We start from the raw sequence: 17,500 nt of genomic DNA, 5'->3' as shown, positions 1-17,500 counted from the left end.
ACTCGGCTTCGCCTCATGGTCTAAAACCCAATTAAACACTCCTGCCCATTACATGTAACTTTATAAATGGGATGTGTAAGATGATAGGATTATCATAATAACAATCATTATAGTGTTTTACTTGACTTGTGTGTAAATAATATTGCTAAGTGCTGTTAATGGAAGCTGCAAAGTGTTTGTTTTTCTTCCTTTTCACAGAGTAGTGGAAAGAGTTCAGTTCTTGAAAACCTTGTTGGAAGAGACTTTCTACCCAGAGGTGTGAAAATCTTGTATGAAAATCATCTCATGTGAATGCTGGCCGGGGTCTCTGCTGTGATTGCTGTTGGCAGTAATGATTCCCAGTTTGCTGAAAATCCTGGCTTGTTTTGAGCCAATTTTCCCCTCTGACTAGATTAGCAACAAAAGATGATCATCACAGTTGCTTCTTAGCCCAAGTTCGTCATATTAAAATTCAGTCCTACACTGTAAACAAAAGGAATCATTTCGAGGCTCTGGGGAACAAACTCATAAAAATCCCTATATTATTCCCCAGGGCCTCAAAATCATGTTCATTGTTTTAAGTTGAATTTCAACATGTTGAAATTGGTCTATTAGCAGTGAAAGAATACAGGTTTTTGTAATCATTGCTTCTGGAAATGTTATTAATTTTACCATTCACCTCAATCTTTACATCACTTGTTTCTAGAAACAAGGCACTAAATGTCACATTCGATGGTCTCCTATTGAAGTCTACTCCTTAACCCTAACCACAACCAACAGACTCAACCCACACATGATGCAGAGGGCATGAATCAAACCTTGGACGCATTACTGGAAAGGACATTCCTTCACAACTGCACCAAACCTTCTTCCATTAGAATAATATTCCATACATTGTTGGTCTTATAGATTATCAATTTTCTGTGGGTTGAAGATTGAATATAGCAGAAAAATGTTTTTCTCACAAACAGGCTTTTAGCCAGGATTTTGAAAGTGGGAGTCCAAATTTTATGTGGGCCTAGGGGGGTCTGGGGGCATGCTCCCCCAGAAAATTTTGAAAAATTGAAGCCTCTTAGACGTGATTTCCGCGATTCTGACAGCTGTAAACGTCTTTCAATTTACCTATTAAACCGCTGTTTTTCCTTGATAATTTTACTAAGCTATCCTTTCCTCAACTTACCTTGTTTAACATTGAATTATATTTGGGATAGGAACTCCAGTTGTTATGAAGAGTGATTGAAATTTGAAGTTGTCAAGCCATGATTTACACGAAAGAACAGATATGCGTGGCTTTGTTGGTCGAACTGCATTCTGGTCTGCAATCTTTAACTATTCACCTACTATTAGTATTCCTAAAGCAATTACGATGATTGCACATGTTATTACACCAAATGGCTATTTTGTTGTAATGCCCGCCAGATTTCGCTTGAACAGAGCAGAATACAATCAAGCGATTACAATAACATTTGTAGCCGCGAGAGCGTCTTACCGAGTTGGAAGGCGCGTGATCTTTGACTCATGTCCTCATAAATAATTACCAAAGTGCGCATTTATTTATAGCAGCCGGCAAAGTAGCCTAGGGACGACTTGGTAAGTCAATATCACTGAACAGCGGCTTTGCCTGTGAAATCGCTTCGCTCAACTTTGATTCATTTGATCAAAACAGAAAGGAAACTCGCTAAAAAAGTGTTCATATAGAAGAAAAATACGACAGCAGCACTAAAACAACTCTTGAGAGCAAAAAGAAATGTAACTTTTATTAATTTATAGACAGTTTTGTTACATTAAGCACAGAAGTTCGTAAATGGCCGCCCAAAACAGGCCGTCGAAAATCTCCCATTTCTGAGAACTGGCCGTCCTTTGGACGGCTGGACGGCCGCCTGGCTAAAAGCCTGCTCACAAACCTCTAGCTGGGAGAATGGGTCCGGTGTGTGGGGTCTGTTGCATGGTTTGTTGGCAGCTCAGTTTGTCTTTTGCAATCCACCATTACCTGACCTGCCCTTCCCACCCACCCAGGGGGCTTTTTTGGCATGTTTATCACATTCCATTGACATGTCAATAATGTTCGCAATTTTCAATAACGTTTGTTATGGTACAGTTGTACATATAGTTATTACCTGGTACGCTTTGGTTGTGTTAACCCATTGACCCCTCGGAGTGAGACTTTACTCTGACTGACACCAGACAATTTTACTCGTCCACTGGGGACGTCCTAGGGCATTTGAAGTGTCAAATGTAGGTTAGTAATTACAGTGTAAAAGGTCAGGCTGCATGGTCAGCTTGGCTTGTCTCCCAGTTGTGTCTAAGAAGTGTATAGTGTTTTTTGTACATTGGCTCATCTTTCATATACCGGATCTGAAGTAATTAATGTCCATATTAAAACAGATGAAGAACAAAATGAATTTAACACTAGCTAATTGGAAATTCGTAATCAGAGAATAACAATCATTAGGTTCTTTTGTCTTTCGCATTTTAGTTCTGTTTATGAAAGTGACTACACACAACAGTGACAGGAATTATTGTATGACAATGATTATTATTTAATATGATTTTCAGTTTATTAGAAGACCCTGGCTTGGTTTTCATTTATGGATTAAAGATCCACAGCTGCTTTGAAACTGCATAAAATGGTTTTAATCTCTGGTAATTATTTTCCTCATAGGATCTGGGGTTGTCACCAGACGACCACTCATTCTCCAGCTAGTCCATACACCATCCAAAACCAAAACAATCAGTTCAAAGAAGACCAGTAAGGAGAGGCAACCAAAGGCAGAGGAAGATGAAGATGCTGATGCTTGTAAGTGAAAATGTTGTGGTCACTTTAAGAAGTGTAATAATAGTACATGTATAAAGAATTTAAACTATTTCAAGCTTTCTTGAAAAACCTTGCAAAAAGGGTTACTTAACCCTTTCACCACACTATCCCGGTTTTCCGGGAACTCGGTCATGTCCCCATGCCTACTATCCCGCTTTTCCGGGATTTCAACCGTTTTCACTTGAGATCTGGAAACCACCAAACCAATGATATCTAGAGGGGGGTAATTGCTATTAATGAAATCTACAATAACATACCCCTGAAAGCACATGTTTTCTGCCATGTTGTTTCATACAAGATTTTGCCAAGATTTATCGAAGAAGTTCAGCGCGCATGTCGACGCCATCTTTAACTTGCGTGAAGAAATGGCCAACTCTTCTTCCGATGAAAGTGGTTCTGAGAATGAATTGGATGAAATTTTCAGGGGAAAGCAGTGATGAAGAAGATTTTGGAGGCTTTGTTTTTGAAATGCCCGATGACATCGAGTGGGAAAAAGACCCAAGTGGTGCGGCCTTTCAATCTTACTATGAGGATTATCCGTGTGTTGCATTTGAGCGTACGCATTGTGGCCCAACTGTTGATCAATTGCCCGGCAGTGGGAAGGCGACTGACATTTTAAAACTTTTTCTTTCCGATGAATTTTTGAACAAAATAGCGAGGTGGACGAATCAATGGTTCGAAGGGAAAAAGGGGGCTGAACCGGTGTGCATGGAGAAGAGACGTCGTTACACTCTCAGTCACCCCGACACCCCAAAGAATCAAGTACCGTGCAACAAGGCTGCTGCCTAAGAAAATTTCAAAGGGGCCCTCAGAGCTAAACACTGAAAACTTAGGAGCCCAACATATGAAGTGAAAGGTGTTGCTGTGAAAAGTTAAGGCGCCCAGAGCTATTCTTTGGGAGCCCCAGGCTACCGGGCTCCTGTTAGGCAACAGCCTTGCCGTGCAAAATAACAAAGACTTCTTTCAAGTGTGATCATTGTGAAGTTTATTTGTGCATCAGTAGAGAGAAAAATTGTTTTAAGGCCTGGCACACCCAAGCTGAGTAGTGGAAAGACCAATGGCTAAAGCACCCACCCCTCCCCCACAGTGATTTGTATCCTGTCCTCTCCCCCCCACCCCCACCCTGTCCTCCTGAAGCTTTGCTCTGAAGTCAAAATATTCTGTTTTTATGTATGAGACTATGTTTTCAACAAGGTTTTTGATGTTGCATCATTGAAGTTGATGAAAACTTTGGACTGGTATATTTTGGTATTGACTGTTTGTTAGGGCAATAAATGTTATATGCTTGATAGAACCTTTGACCAAGTCATCACATTAATTTTTTCGCACCATATTGATGAAAATTGAATTAAACATGATTTTGAACTGTAATTATGTATAGTTGTAATTGATAATTTGAGCTTATTTAGTTCTTGTCATACTTCCGCAGCCTCACTTTGATGCTAGATTGGTCGATATGGAAAAACACCTAGAAATCTGAAAAGTACATGTATTTTTATTAGCTTCAAATTTATTATGGGGTTGCCTTATACCAAAAATGAAAATTAATGACTCCTTCCAACTGAAAAATGAACTTAATGAAACACACCTAATTTTCCAATAAATCAGCTGGTTTTCTCATGTATGAGAAACCTTTATGCTGGTTTGTTAGTGGTGAAAGGGTTAAACATTTGTCTTTTCATGCCTCTCCTGGTTTCCAAGAACTGTACATTCACCCAAAGCTTGCAACTTATACTTACATTGGGGAACCCCTAAGGACCAAAAAGTTTACCACATCTATGCTCACTCAAAAAATATGTCCATCTTCGACCGATAGGCTTATAACACATCTACGCTCACTCAAAAAAATGTCCACCTTTTAAAGACCCAACTTCAACCGACAGGCTTTTCGACCGATTGCTTCTGTTATGGAAATTCGCATTGCTTATTGTGGCAGTCTGATTGGATGAACTTCAGCTTTGGCTGGATTTTCATATGTGAAAATAATGTTTCTTGGCATGCAATCCCTGTCGGTCGAAGGTGGGTCTTTCAATACTGTTTGCACCCGAAAAACGATAATAATAATCAATTGATAGAGCATTGCACTGGCATCACAGAGTTAAATTGCTATTGTTTTCCACTGGATAGTGATTTATCCGATGGATAGCGTTATTGATCGTTTGAACAACTACATTGTAAGGCCAGATGGTTTTACTTGTTAAAGTAGAATCTCTTAAGGGAAAAAGAGGCGTGCATTGCGTACATGTGGTAGTGCAGTAACACAGTGCTTTATTCAATAACTGTCAAACTGAGCTGCGTTTTGTTTTCCTGGAGATTCAAGTTGACTTTGCATAACATGTAGCTCTAATAGTACACAACATTATTTTGGTACTATAGCCATGTATCGTTATATTGTAGATGTCTAAATAGGTACATGTAAATAGCTCCCTGAGAGGACATGTGGTTCCTAGTAAACGACTAAACCCAGAAAGATTGAAGAAATTAAAAGGAATTGAGAAACATTGGCTTCAAGGCTGACATGTTGGTCATTTTCAAGTTCCCTTACAACTTTCTTTTTCACCACAAGCTTTAGTGTGTACTCTGAGCGTTTGACAGCTTTCCACGACAAAAGTTAAAAAAAAAGTGTTTTGGGTAATTTTTGCTACGTTCAATTTTTCTATTGTACTTTTGATTGCACAGTCAAGTAAATCGCAAAATCGAAAGTGACATCAAATTCAGTGGCCACCTGTGGTCAAGTTTCCTTGGGTGTGTTCTAACAACTCGCATGTGCTGTGGGCCTATTGGCACCACAGAGTTACACTCCTACGCTCTTACACTCGAACAACCCGGTGATATAGTTTGTAGTGCACTGTACTACGTACCACAAAAAGGGTTGAACAAGAGCGAAATTATTGATGTGTCGTGTTGCAGATACGCAACTGAGATTCGTGTACACATGTATATCTGCTTAGACAACAGTTATTCTAGAGAGAAAACATTTTATTGTATGGCAAACCCAGTCTTAGGCAAATCACTGTGCTCTGATTGGTTCTTTCTTGGTCAGGATTTTGCAGTACGGACCGTTTCCATGGAAACGGTCCAACCCTTGTATTTTTGTTTTGGAGCAAAGCCGGCAAATTCAAAATTTGCAACCAAAACAGCGTAAAAAAACTATTGTCATTCTTCACAGTGAAACTACCAGAAGAAGCTAAAAAGATTGAAAGATAAAAAGATTGAAAAGCTAAAAAAAAAGCTAAAAGATAAAAAGCTTAAAAGATTGATTGCACAGGAGGTGCATTTTACTATCGGAAACAGAGTGCCATATAATAAACAACTTACTAACCGAGCTTGCTCGGGCTGTACTGAGAAATATTGGCCCTCGGTTGTGGCAGTACGGACCTTGCTTTGGTCAGTCCGTACTGCCACGACCTCGAGCCAATATTCCCCAGTATGGCCCTCACGCTTGGTTAGTAAGTGGTTATTATTATCCTAGATTGCACAGGCCATAAATTTTTTTAAACAGATTTTTCAGATGATGAAGGAGATGCATCTGAGAAAGAAAACGAGGAGCCAGAGGAGTGGGGAAAATTTTTGCATTTGAAAGAGAGGGTAGGAAAGATTTTACTTCCACTAGTCAGAGTTTCAGGTGTCGTGAAACCAAAACCAAAACCAATTGAAAGTAATTACTTTGGCCAATAAAAAAGGAGGGAGGCAATCCAGTAAACCAATCAAAACTCAAAGTAATTACACGTAGCCGACACAAAGCATGGGAAAATGTGCATGCGTGAGCTACGATTGGTTTTGGTTTCACTTTTGATTGGTTGAAAAAAATGGTGCGAGAACTTTGAACCAATCACTAAGTGAAGTAATGCAAAACCAAAGTAATTCGCTTATTACTTTCGACATTCAATTGAAAAATACTCTAATGGCCAGAAAATGTATCTTAAGTATTATTATTCTTTTGATGCTACAGTTGTAGCTCAATTCAGGGATCCATGTTTGCAGTCATATAGTGGACCTCCCAGATGGAAAAAAATGGTTAATTTTCATATCTATCAATTTTGTTTCATTTCAGTTTTATAGTCATTGGTTTTTTGACTTCCTTTTGTATAGAAACTGACAGACTTCGATGAAATTTGTGAAGAAATAGAACGTGAAACTGAAAGGGTCACTGGAAGCAACAAGGTTTGTTCTGAATTGAAAGGTTCGAGTGAATTTGTGCCATTTGTATGCTTTTGTTCCCAGCATGTATGGCTGGTCAATAAGTAGAGCATGTCAAGTTATACCATGTCATGTGAGTTGTCATGGGCAAACAAACACTCGGTGTGTCAAAAAACGTAAATTGTAAAATTATTATTATTATTATTATTATTATTATTAAATTATTATTATTATTATTATTATTATTATTATTATTATTATTATTATTATTATTATTATTATCTCCAAATGGTTGGACATTCCATTCTTTTCACATAAGGACCTGTCCAGTAACAGCTCCTCTTGTCTCACTGCACTGTTTCTTACCTAAACGTTTTTTGTTGTAAACAAATAAACACGTTTTCCACAGAATGACACGGAAAGTTCTAAGACTTAGTTAAATCCTTCATTTTCTGTGATTTCTGAAACCTTTCCATGAAGGCCACCACTTTGGTACAATACAATGTCGTGTCTGACAATCAGGGAGACTGTGGGTAGTGACATCAATATAAGGATCTTTTTTTATCATTGGATAAAGTTAAACAACAGCCACACGGTGTCCACAAAGTTTGTACTTTAAAGTAAATAAAATTATTATTATTGGCTTTTTTCCTCAGGGTATTTCAAGTGAGCCTATCAGACTCAAAATTTATTCACCTAGGGTGCTGAATTTAACTTTGGTTGATCTTCCTGGTGTCACGAAGGTGAATACTGAAATATACCTAATATTTTAAAGTGCACCTAAAGTAAACTATGTTTTCGTTTCTAAATCTTCGCATCCAAAGCAAACATTTATCACCATTGTTACTTAGAATTTCGCTTTTCTGTGCTGTGCAAGCAACGCATTAAAACATGGCAGAACTAGCAGTAATTTGGATCCACAACTGTGATGTGTATTCTCAATTTAACGTCACAAATTGCTTTGCATTCCTGTGCTCAAAGAAAGTTTGCATTGCAAAGCAGTTTGTGAGGCAAAATCAAGAATAGGCCCATGCCTTGCTCGTCACAGTCCTGGATCCAAATTACAGCTAGTCTTGATAACTTTGCAGGTCTTGCCTGGCAGATAAAAAGCGAAATTTTGAGGTAAGAATGGTAAAACATTTTTGCTTTTGGTGGGGAAATTAATATTGTAGACGAAAAATATTTTAGTCTAGGTGCACTTTATGGACAGATGACAGCATTTCAGTTTAGTTTTTGAGTTGCAGTTCAACAATGGAAGTATAACCAATCTATCTTTTTGTTTGATGAATACTAGCTGAAGCAGCCAAAGCATGCTATAATAAATTATAGGGTTTTTAAACTCCCTTTTGCTTTTCTATGGTGATTCCAGAATACTCGGAAAAAATGTGTTAGTACTCTGAATTTTTTTCTCACCTTTTTTCCCATGATAATTTATTGTCCCTTTAAAAAAATAAATGTCTTCATTCATTCACCTTAGTTGTAAAACCAGGTGAATAAATTAATTATAACGTCTCCTTGAGTACAATATTGGTATTGTAGTCATTATTTTGAAAACCAGCAAAGCAGCCTCATACTTCTCTCTGTTTGTTTTCTTTAATTGCTTCTACATGTAGGTTCCTGTTGGAGATCAACCACTGGATATTGAGCATCAAATACGTCATCTCATTCTACAATACATCAGTAATCCTAATAGTATTATCCTCGCTGTTACACCTGCCAACATTGACCTTGCTACGTCAGAAGCTCTCAAGATTGCTAGAGAAGTTGATCCAGATGGTAAGAGCATGGTACAGTACATGTAAAAGATTAATAACTTTGGCGTTAGCAATTTTCCTTTGGGTGTTGAAAGAAGTAGGCGCAACTCAAAAGCAGGGGTAATAGAAGCAAGCGTAGTGTGCTGCCTTCTAAGCTGGAGGTCACCAGTTCGATCCCCGTCTCATTTGATCGATGTCATTGGTGGCCCAGTTGATTGAGCGTTGGGCTGTCATGCGGGAGGTCGCCGGTTCGAACCCCGGCCAGATCAACACTCAGGATCTTCTAATAACTGAGGGGATACACATTATTTGAGAAGAGTAGGGGATAAAGTTCCCGGTGTTGTGGCTGTCCTTTGTGAGTGTATGGTTGGGTGGGAATGTCAAGTCCACATCTGCTGAATAGCTGATGTGGACTCTGATAAGGACTATAAACTGTAGCCACCTTCTCACATATAATATAGTTAAATAAAATTTAACATAGTTAACGACTAGGAGCTAGTCTGGTCAGTAGTGTTTTGCAGGCGGTTGTTAGTGTCTTGGCCGTCTGGTAGCGTTGTTCAGCGTTTTGGTGCGTTCTGTAGCGTTTGTTATAGTTACATGGTTCACGACCGGGAGCTAGTCCGGTCAGTAGCGTTTTGCAGGCGTTTGTTAGCGTTGTTATGCGTTTTTGTAGCGTTTGCAGCACTCTTTAGGTTGGGGGAGCCCTGGGGCTGACATGGTTCAGCGGTATTCCTGCGTAGTGCATGCGTTGTCCAATGTGCTTGCAGCGTGTTTGTTGGCGTGGCGTTGTGAGTCGGTTTAGGAGTTTAGTGGTTCTCGGCGTTCTTCTTCTCGCTTCGTTGGCTATCTCGGTCGCTGTCCAGGTTGAAATAGAAGTTCTTCGATCTTCGACCGTCTCCATCTCGTCTTCTCCGCCGTGTTGTGGTTCGTCTTACCTTCTCTTGTACCAGTTCCGATAGTTGGCTCGTCGCTCAGATAGCGTGGCGTTTCTTTGGCGGGCTTAGTGTAGCGGTTCCCAGTTGTGGTCAACAAAAGAAAAACAACAATAGAGAAAACACAAGGATTTCTTCCGTCATCGACCGTGGTTTCCTCGCCCTCTGTGGTGTCTGTTGGTTTGTCTTTACTCGCTCATCGCTCTTTCGTGCTTCGGACCATCGTGTGCTCCGATACGTTTATTTTGGCGGGCTTAGTGTAGCGGTTCCCAGTTGTGGTCAACAAAGGAATAAATTCTAAGGATTTCGTCAGTCATTGACCAGGGTTTTTTCTTCGGCGGCTGTCGTGTTTATTGGTTTGTCTTTCCTTCACTCGTCGCTCTTTCGTCCCTGGACCGTAGTGTGCTCGCCGATCCGTTAGCGTGGCCAAAGGATTTCGTCCTTCATCGCCCGCGGTTTTTTTTTTCTCGCTCTCTGTCGTGTTTGTTGGTTCGTTTTTCACTTCTTTTTCGTGGTCGTCTCTAACTCGCTCGTCGCTGGTTGGTGTTCGATCATACATCATGCCGAACCCACCTCGTTCAACCAACAATAGCTTGTCCGCTGGACTTCGTTCGGAGGACATACCTCTCTTGTCCCCCGCGCCGATGGTGGTTTCTACGGCTCCCTCTGGCCCCGTGGCGCCTTTGGCCGTCGATTCGATCGCCGAGGCTGTTGTTCGCGCGCTTGGAAGCACCCTTCCGACTATCATCTCTTCAATTCAAGGGAGCGCCCCCTCGCCATTACCCCCTTCCGTCCTTGGCACTTCTGTTGGCGTCACTCCATCTAGCTCCTCTGGATCGACTGCTGTTTCTTGTGATGTCAATGTCTCGTCTATGGCTTTTGGGGCGTCATCAGGTACGTTTACTTTGCCGGCCTTCATTCCTACCTTTTCTCCTGTGTCGGCCATCACTGACTCAAGCTCGGCCCGCTTCATGGCCCCCATTACCTCTCCATTCGCGAGTCCCAGTGTATCCGGCAGCCTGCCAAGTTTTGGTAACTCTGGATCAGTGCCTACGTCTGAGAAGGCTTTCATTGTTGGTCCTGGTCATGCACCAGTCCCGGCAAAATTGGCCAAGAAGATCATCGAGGGCCAGTTCGTGGAGTTGGCGGATCTACTTACAGTCAATCTCCGAGCTGGGGATCAGGAACCACAGACCTTCCTGGAGGGTAAACTCCTGGTGTCCAACGTAAAACGCAGGCAGGTTGAAATCAAGGATATTCTTACTTGGACTGAGGCCTTCACGATTTTCCAGCTGGTCCTGTGTGCCTCTCACCCCCTGCGTTGGTTAGACTTGACCAGATATAAGCTGCTCATTATTCAAACAGCCCGCCAATATCCAGGTCTGGCTTGGCTTGAATACGATCTGGCCTTCAGAAGGGATGCCGCTGCCTCGGGCCTTACGGATTGGTCCAAAATGAATTTGGATCTGTATAGTTTTCATTTGCGTTTGCCAGCATCGTCCTCACTGCAACCAAGGCCGTCTTCCCTTTCCGGTTTTCCTCAGTCTTCCTCAGACAGCCCAGACTCCCACCGACGCACACCATTCTGCCATTCCTGGAATGAAGGGAAATGCCGGTGGCTATTTGGGAAGTGCAAGTTCCGCCACAACTGCAGCAATTGCGAGGGAGAGCATACCAAGGCTAACTGCCCCTTTCCCCGCTCAGCTGGATTTCGTTCCCGTTCCCGCTCCCCCTCCCCTGGAGGGAGCAGGGGACAGTACTGAGGGGCGAGGTTCGCCCAGTGTTGTGTTTGTACATAGTTTGAATGATGTGATTGCGTTGCCTCGCCAGCCGAATGGATTGCCTCAGTTGGCAAAGTTGTTTTGTCCTGTTCCAGTTTCAGTTCCAGTCTCAGTTCCCGTTTCTGTTCCAGTTAAGCCCAGCGTTCCAGTTGTCTCTTTTGCCCCGTTATCTCCGGTGTCTCAGGTCACACCATTACAGTTGGATCAATTTCAAGCCGAATTATGCCACCATCCCAACAAGTCAGCTGTGGCATTTGTGACTTCTGGCATACGGGATGGATTTCGGATAGGCTTTGACCCATCCTTGGTGTCCCTCAAATCTGCATCTTCAAACATGCGTAGCTCTGCTGAGCACCCATCAGTGATTGACTCCTACTTGCAAGCTGAAGTCTCTTCTGGCAGGGTGGCAGGTCCTTTTCCAGTGCCCCCGCTTCCGTCATTGCAAATAAGTCGTTTCGGGGTGATCCCCAAAACTAATCAGCCTGGGAAGTGGCGTCTCATTTTAGACCTATCATCCCCAGAGGGGCAAAGCGTCAATGACGGCATCCCTAAGCCCCCGTTTACAGTTCAGTATGTTTCAGTGGATGCTTTCATTGATGGCATAATGTCTCTGGGTCGAGGAACGTTAATGGCCAAGTTCGACGTGGCCAGTGCATATCGGAATGTGGCTATCCACCCAGACGATCGCCCCCTTCTTGGCATGAAGTGGCGTGGGCAATATTTTGTGGATTTGGTGCTCCCTTTTGGGCTGCGTTCAGCACCATTTATTTTCACCGCCATTGCAGACCTGGTTGAATGGATCCTGGTTCACAATTATGAGGTTACATTTCTCCGTCATTACTTGGACGATTTCCTCACTTTGGGCCCACCGGCGTCCCCTGTGTGCCACAACAACCTTCAAACCTGCGTTCGTCTGTGTACAAAACTTGGCCTTCCCCTTAATCCAGATAAGTTGGAGGGACCCGCGACTCGTCTTACAATCCTTGGGATTGAACTTGACTCCGAGAACCTTCAGGCTCGCCTTCCCACTGACAAGAGAGATAGGATTGTTTCACTGTTAGATGAGTGGTCGGCAAAACGTTTTTGTAAACGTCGCGAGCTGGAATCCCTGATTGGCCATCTCCATCACGCCTGCAAGGTCGCCCCACAGGGTAGGACATTCCTTCGCCGGATGATCGACTTGCTTTGTGCCTTTCGCCGTGATGATCACCCCATTAGGCTTAACCAGGAATTTCGGCGGGATTTAACCTGGTGGCGGGAACTGTTCCAAACTTGGGATGGCCTCAGTTTTTTCTGCATGCCCACATAGGCACCTCTCCCGGACTTCCAGGTCTCATCGGATGCAGCGGGCTCTTTGGGCTATGGAGCTATTTTTAAATCCCACTGGTTTGCTGGTGCCTGGTCAGCTGCACAAAGTTCCTCATCTATAGCGTACAAGGAGCTCTTCCCAATTGTAGTGGCAGCCTATCTGTGGGGCTGTCAGTGGGTATCTCGGCGGGTCGAGTTCTTTTGTGACAACGAGTCTGTGGTGGCTGTACTTAAGTCTGGCACCTCGCGGGACAAAAACCTAATGGTGTTGCTGCGTTATTTGACTATGCTGGCCATCCATCATTCCTTCTCATTTACAGCTTCATCTGTTCGAGGCAAAGCTAATCCAGTTGCTGATGCACTCTCTCGATTCCAATTTCAGCGGTTCAGATGCCTGGAGCCACAGGCCGACCCAACCCCGTCTCCTATTCCTGCTTCCCTTCTGGCAGCGCTTCAGATGCCTTGACTCAGAAGTGTCGGTTCTTACTTACCCAAGGTCTTGCACCTTCCACCCGACGAGTGTACCGATCCGCCCAACGTCGATTTACAGACTTTTGCCGCCAGGATGGTCGTGCAAACCAGGATGGCTCCATCCCCCCAGCCACTGAGGAGACTCTCGTGCGCTTTGCTTCCTTCCTGGCCGACAACCTGAACCATTCCTCCATCAAGGTCTATCTATCAGCAGTGCGCTCCCTTCACATTGACCATGGCCTTCCCGACCCGCTAGTCAACTGTCTTCGTTTGCAGCGTCTGCTAAGGGGTATTAAGCGAGTTCAAGGTCCAGTGTCACCCAGGCGCCTACCTATCACCGTTGATCATCTGAAGGTCATTCAGTGCTCTTTGGACCTGTCTACTAGAGACCATGTGATGTTGTGGGCTGCGTGCTGCTTGGCATTTTTTGGGTTTTTGCGTGCGGGCGAATTCACGGTCAACTCGGCCTTTGATCCTCACATCCATATGACTGTTAGCGACCTGCAAGCGGACTCCTTGGTGAATCCCTCTTGTTTCAAAGTCCGTATCAAGTGTTCCAAGACAGACCCCTTCCGTGCGGGTTGTGATATCTACTTGGGGCGTGGCTCGGGCTCTGTGTGCCCCATAACAGCGTTGGGCACGTACTTGTCTCTGCGTGGGTCTGCTCCAGGGCCCCTGTTCTTGTTTAGTGATGGTCGTCCTCTTACCCGGCAGCAGCTATCATTCTTTTTGCAGTCTACCCTACATGGGGCTGGGTACTCCGGCGCCTACTCCGGCCATAGTTTCTGGATTGGGGCGGCGACCACTGCAGCGGCACGTGGTGTTCCGGATCACCTGATCAAAACCTTGGGGCGTTGGTCGAGCGAGGCATACCAGATCTATATCAGAACTCCAGTTAGTTCCATTGTCCGTGTTTCCTCCCAGTTGGTGGCGTAACAGGTAGTGGATTTCTCTGGTTACCAGCGGGGGTGGGTGCCTCAGGTTTGGGCTATGGGGGGCTTAGGCCTAGTTGCCCCGAGCCCCCTTGCTCCGGGTTCTTCTTACCCGGAGATCCCTTCGGCATGGCGCGGGGGGCTCGTGGCTTGGTTGCGGGTTGGGCAGGCCAGTCGGGTGTTCTAGCGCCTTGGGGATGTGACTGCGGTTGCAGCCTCCAGGCTTCCTGGGCACCTACCCTCCACTGGCGACGTGGGCGTTAAATATAGTTAAATAAAATTTAACATAGTTAACGACTAGGAGCTAGTCTGGTCAGTAGTGTTTTGCAGGCGGTTGTTAGTGTCTTGGCCGTCTGGTAGCGTTGTTCAGCGTTTTGGTGCGTTCTGTAGCGTTTGTTATAGTTACATGGTTCACGACCGGGAGCTAGTCCGGTCAGTAGCGTTTTGCAGGCGTTTGTTAGCGTTGTTATGCGTTTTTGTAGCGTTTGCAGCACTCTTTAGGTTGGGGGAGCCCTGGGGCTGACATGGTTCAGCGGTATTCCTGCGTAGTGCATGCGTTGTCCAATGTGCTTGCAGCGTGTTTGTTGGCGTGGCGTTGTGAGTCGGTTTAGGAGTTTAGTGGTTCTCGGCGTTCCCTCCCTCTCCCCCCCTTTCTTTTTTTTTTTTTGTGCTCATTTTTTTTTTTTTTTTTTTTTTTTTTTTTTGTGTGTTATTATTATTATTATTATTCCACTGAGCTATCTGGCTCAAGTGTGACGGGTGCCTTAGGGGGGCCTGGCGCAGGGGGCTCGTGGCTTGGTTGCGGGTTGGGCAGGCCAGTCGGGTGTTCTAGCGCCTTGGGGATGTGACTGCGGTTGCAGCCTCCAGGCTTCCTGGGCACCTACCCTCCACTGGCGACGTGGGCGTTAAACTTCTATGTTCATTAGTTCCCTGTGGGACATTAAAGAACCCACACACTATTCGATAAGAGTAGGGGATGTAGCCCCCGGTGTTGTGGCTGTCCTGTTCTCTCTAGCAGAATTGGCCGGCTTGGCAGTGATGTCTCTAAAAGGCTTTCAATGCATGAGGCCACCTAAGAAGAAACAGGCATTAGCCAAAAAGGGACTTTGCCGGGTGCTGGAACATTTAGATGTAGATGTTTTATCTTTCCTCTGATCTGTGTTGCTGTGGTCTTGAATACCCATAAAACAGAGGAGGGTGTAAATTGGTCCTTATTTTACAAGGGTAACACCTGACAGTCTACTAGAGTTACCGATAAACTTGTCAGTGGCCCTATGTGCGCACCTTATCCTTTACCTTTTTTTACCTTGTTGAAAGTAACTGTGCTGTTGCTTTCATTTGCATGAGCTACTCTTAGGGCGCTTTCCTTTTGTTAGAACTGGCCGGCCAGACCCGTCAGTTTGCAAAGAAAATCCAACAATTTGAAGGAACACTTGCATGATAACCCCTCGTCTTCTTCCGGAGGAGTGTATATCATCCTCGAAGAGTGTTAACTTGAAGGCGTTTTAGAGTTAGTCCTTCCAAATGCCTGGTCTGGCTGGTCAGTTCTGTCAAATGGAAAGCGCCCTTAGTGATAACGGTAGCTTTAAAATTTCTAATAAATTATGAATATCCAAGATGTCCTCTCTCTGCTCAGCTGGGATGCGTGGCTATGGCAGTCGGCGTCGATAGACGACCGCACATTTCAGGATAATAACTGTAAAAAGCAGATTGTGTGACTTCTCGTAGAGCAATCCACTGAGTCACGCTATGTAGGTGCTTTGACTACAAAAACATTCCTGTACTGTCTTGGTGTAAGATTATTCAAACCTTTTTAATAAAAACATTGACCCATTCGCGCCTGAAACGCTCCCCAGTTGACGAGTAAAATCATCTGGCGTTAGCCAAATTAAAATCTGTTAAGTCTCTCTCCCAGTAGTCAAAGATATGAAATAGAAAAATAATTAATCAGGGGGAAAAGCAGCATTTTAATCATGATATTTAGCAACTATTCACCGAGCTGCGAGGCGGCGAGGTAAATATCCACCATTAGTATCACCCAACTAGTGGACTAATGCAAATCCTGCATTTTGATTGGCTACGCTACTAAAGACTACTAGCAATAGTCCTCGAGTAGCGGAAAGCGTGACGCTTTCTTTCGTTTTATTCCCAAATAAAGATTTCTTCAACTTACATTTGCTGACTTTATTATTGCCTTTTCTGTCCGACTAGTTGGGTGATACTAAAACAATTAGTCCCTTCGTCCTCAAGGGCTACAGGTCTAATTGTTAACTAGCCACCAACACTGAGGCGAATGGTTGTTTTAGTACATACTGAAACAGTGAGATAATATAGCAGAAAAAGATGGTTGTAACTCATTTATTCCTGCAGAGATTGCAACATTGTCGGGCGCAAATTCCGCGCGAATTACTCGGAGGTTAATAGCAATAGATATCCGGAGTTTGAGTAGCCAATCAGTGCGCCAGTTCAACGCTATCCACTGTTTTAGTATATACTAAAATCCAGTATGCCATTAATCAGGAAACAGGACACTTGCAGTTTGTACCAAGTTGGACCTTATGGACCATGGAACTGATGCGTTAGACATATTATATGGAAGAGGTACTGTAAGATGATTTTTGAAGCAGTGATTAAAGATGTTGCAAGGTCAGAATTCTGCCATTATGTTAGTCATTTTGAGGAAGAAAAGTTCCATAAATAAGAAGATTTATCATATGGCCCGTACGGCCCCGCGTGCGCTTTCATTGCAAAGCTATTGGGAAAATCCCCGTATGAGGGTCGTACGCATTAGCGCGAGTAGGGCCGGAAAAAGCCGTTCGGCCCTGCTACGAACACGTGCAACACGTGCACGTGCACGTACTGCTCCGTGCAATGCGGCGAGTTTAGAGGATTTCGTCGCTTTTAAACATCCAAGTTATTTACAACCAGAAAAGCAAATGCAACCAACATATTAGATAAATTTTCTGTGCAAATTTTTTTTACTTATTTTTGTCAAAACTTCATATTCTGAGTGCTCATGAATAGCGTAAAGAGCCCATATGACAAAATGCTTATTGATTGAGTTAAGGTCAGGACGGACAGGGAAATATTTGGCCCTTGGTCTTGGCGCACGGACCTCGCTGCGCTCGTTCCGTAGGCTATGACCTCGGGCAAAATATTTTCCCGTCGGCCCTCCAGTTCGGTCAATAAGTACATATTATGGTCTATCAAATCTTGTATATGTTCCTTAGATACAGTAATAAGCTTGCATTGCTTTAAAACCTGTTTATTGTGGTGTATGGATCGGTGAAGGAAACAGCTGCTACGTGTACATTTTTCCTATGAAAATCTGCATTTGTCGTGCGTATATACATGTACAATTGAATTCAAATTTTGAAAGAACTTGATT

The 17,500-nt window shown here is 43.7% G+C and overlaps 1 protein-coding gene across 1 annotated transcript in view; it reads left to right on the top strand.

Moving 5' to 3' along the window:
* Window positions 1-17,500, top strand: part of LOC138057196 (dynamin-1-like protein) — a 36,507-nt gene that overhangs the window by 3,435 nt on the left and 15,572 nt on the right. The window contains exons 2-8 of the mRNA XM_068903255.1: window positions 199-256; window positions 2,642-2,776; window positions 6,297-6,382; window positions 6,887-6,958; window positions 7,591-7,677; window positions 8,548-8,710; window positions 16,633-16,713. Coding sequence (XP_068759356.1) covers window positions 199-256; window positions 2,642-2,776; window positions 6,297-6,382; window positions 6,887-6,958; window positions 7,591-7,677; window positions 8,548-8,710; window positions 16,633-16,713 — 682 coding nt within the window. The remainder of the gene's footprint in view (window positions 1-198; window positions 257-2,641; window positions 2,777-6,296; window positions 6,383-6,886; window positions 6,959-7,590; window positions 7,678-8,547; window positions 8,711-16,632; window positions 16,714-17,500) is intronic.

The sequence above is a fragment of the Montipora capricornis genome, chromosome 7 (genome assembly GCF_036669925.1).
Source record: "Montipora capricornis isolate CH-2021 chromosome 7, ASM3666992v2, whole genome shotgun sequence".
Taxonomy (NCBI): domain Eukaryota; kingdom Metazoa; phylum Cnidaria; class Anthozoa; order Scleractinia; family Acroporidae; genus Montipora; species Montipora capricornis.
Note: the sequence above shows the minus strand (reverse complement) of the source record. Positions and strands in the feature narration are given on the sequence as shown.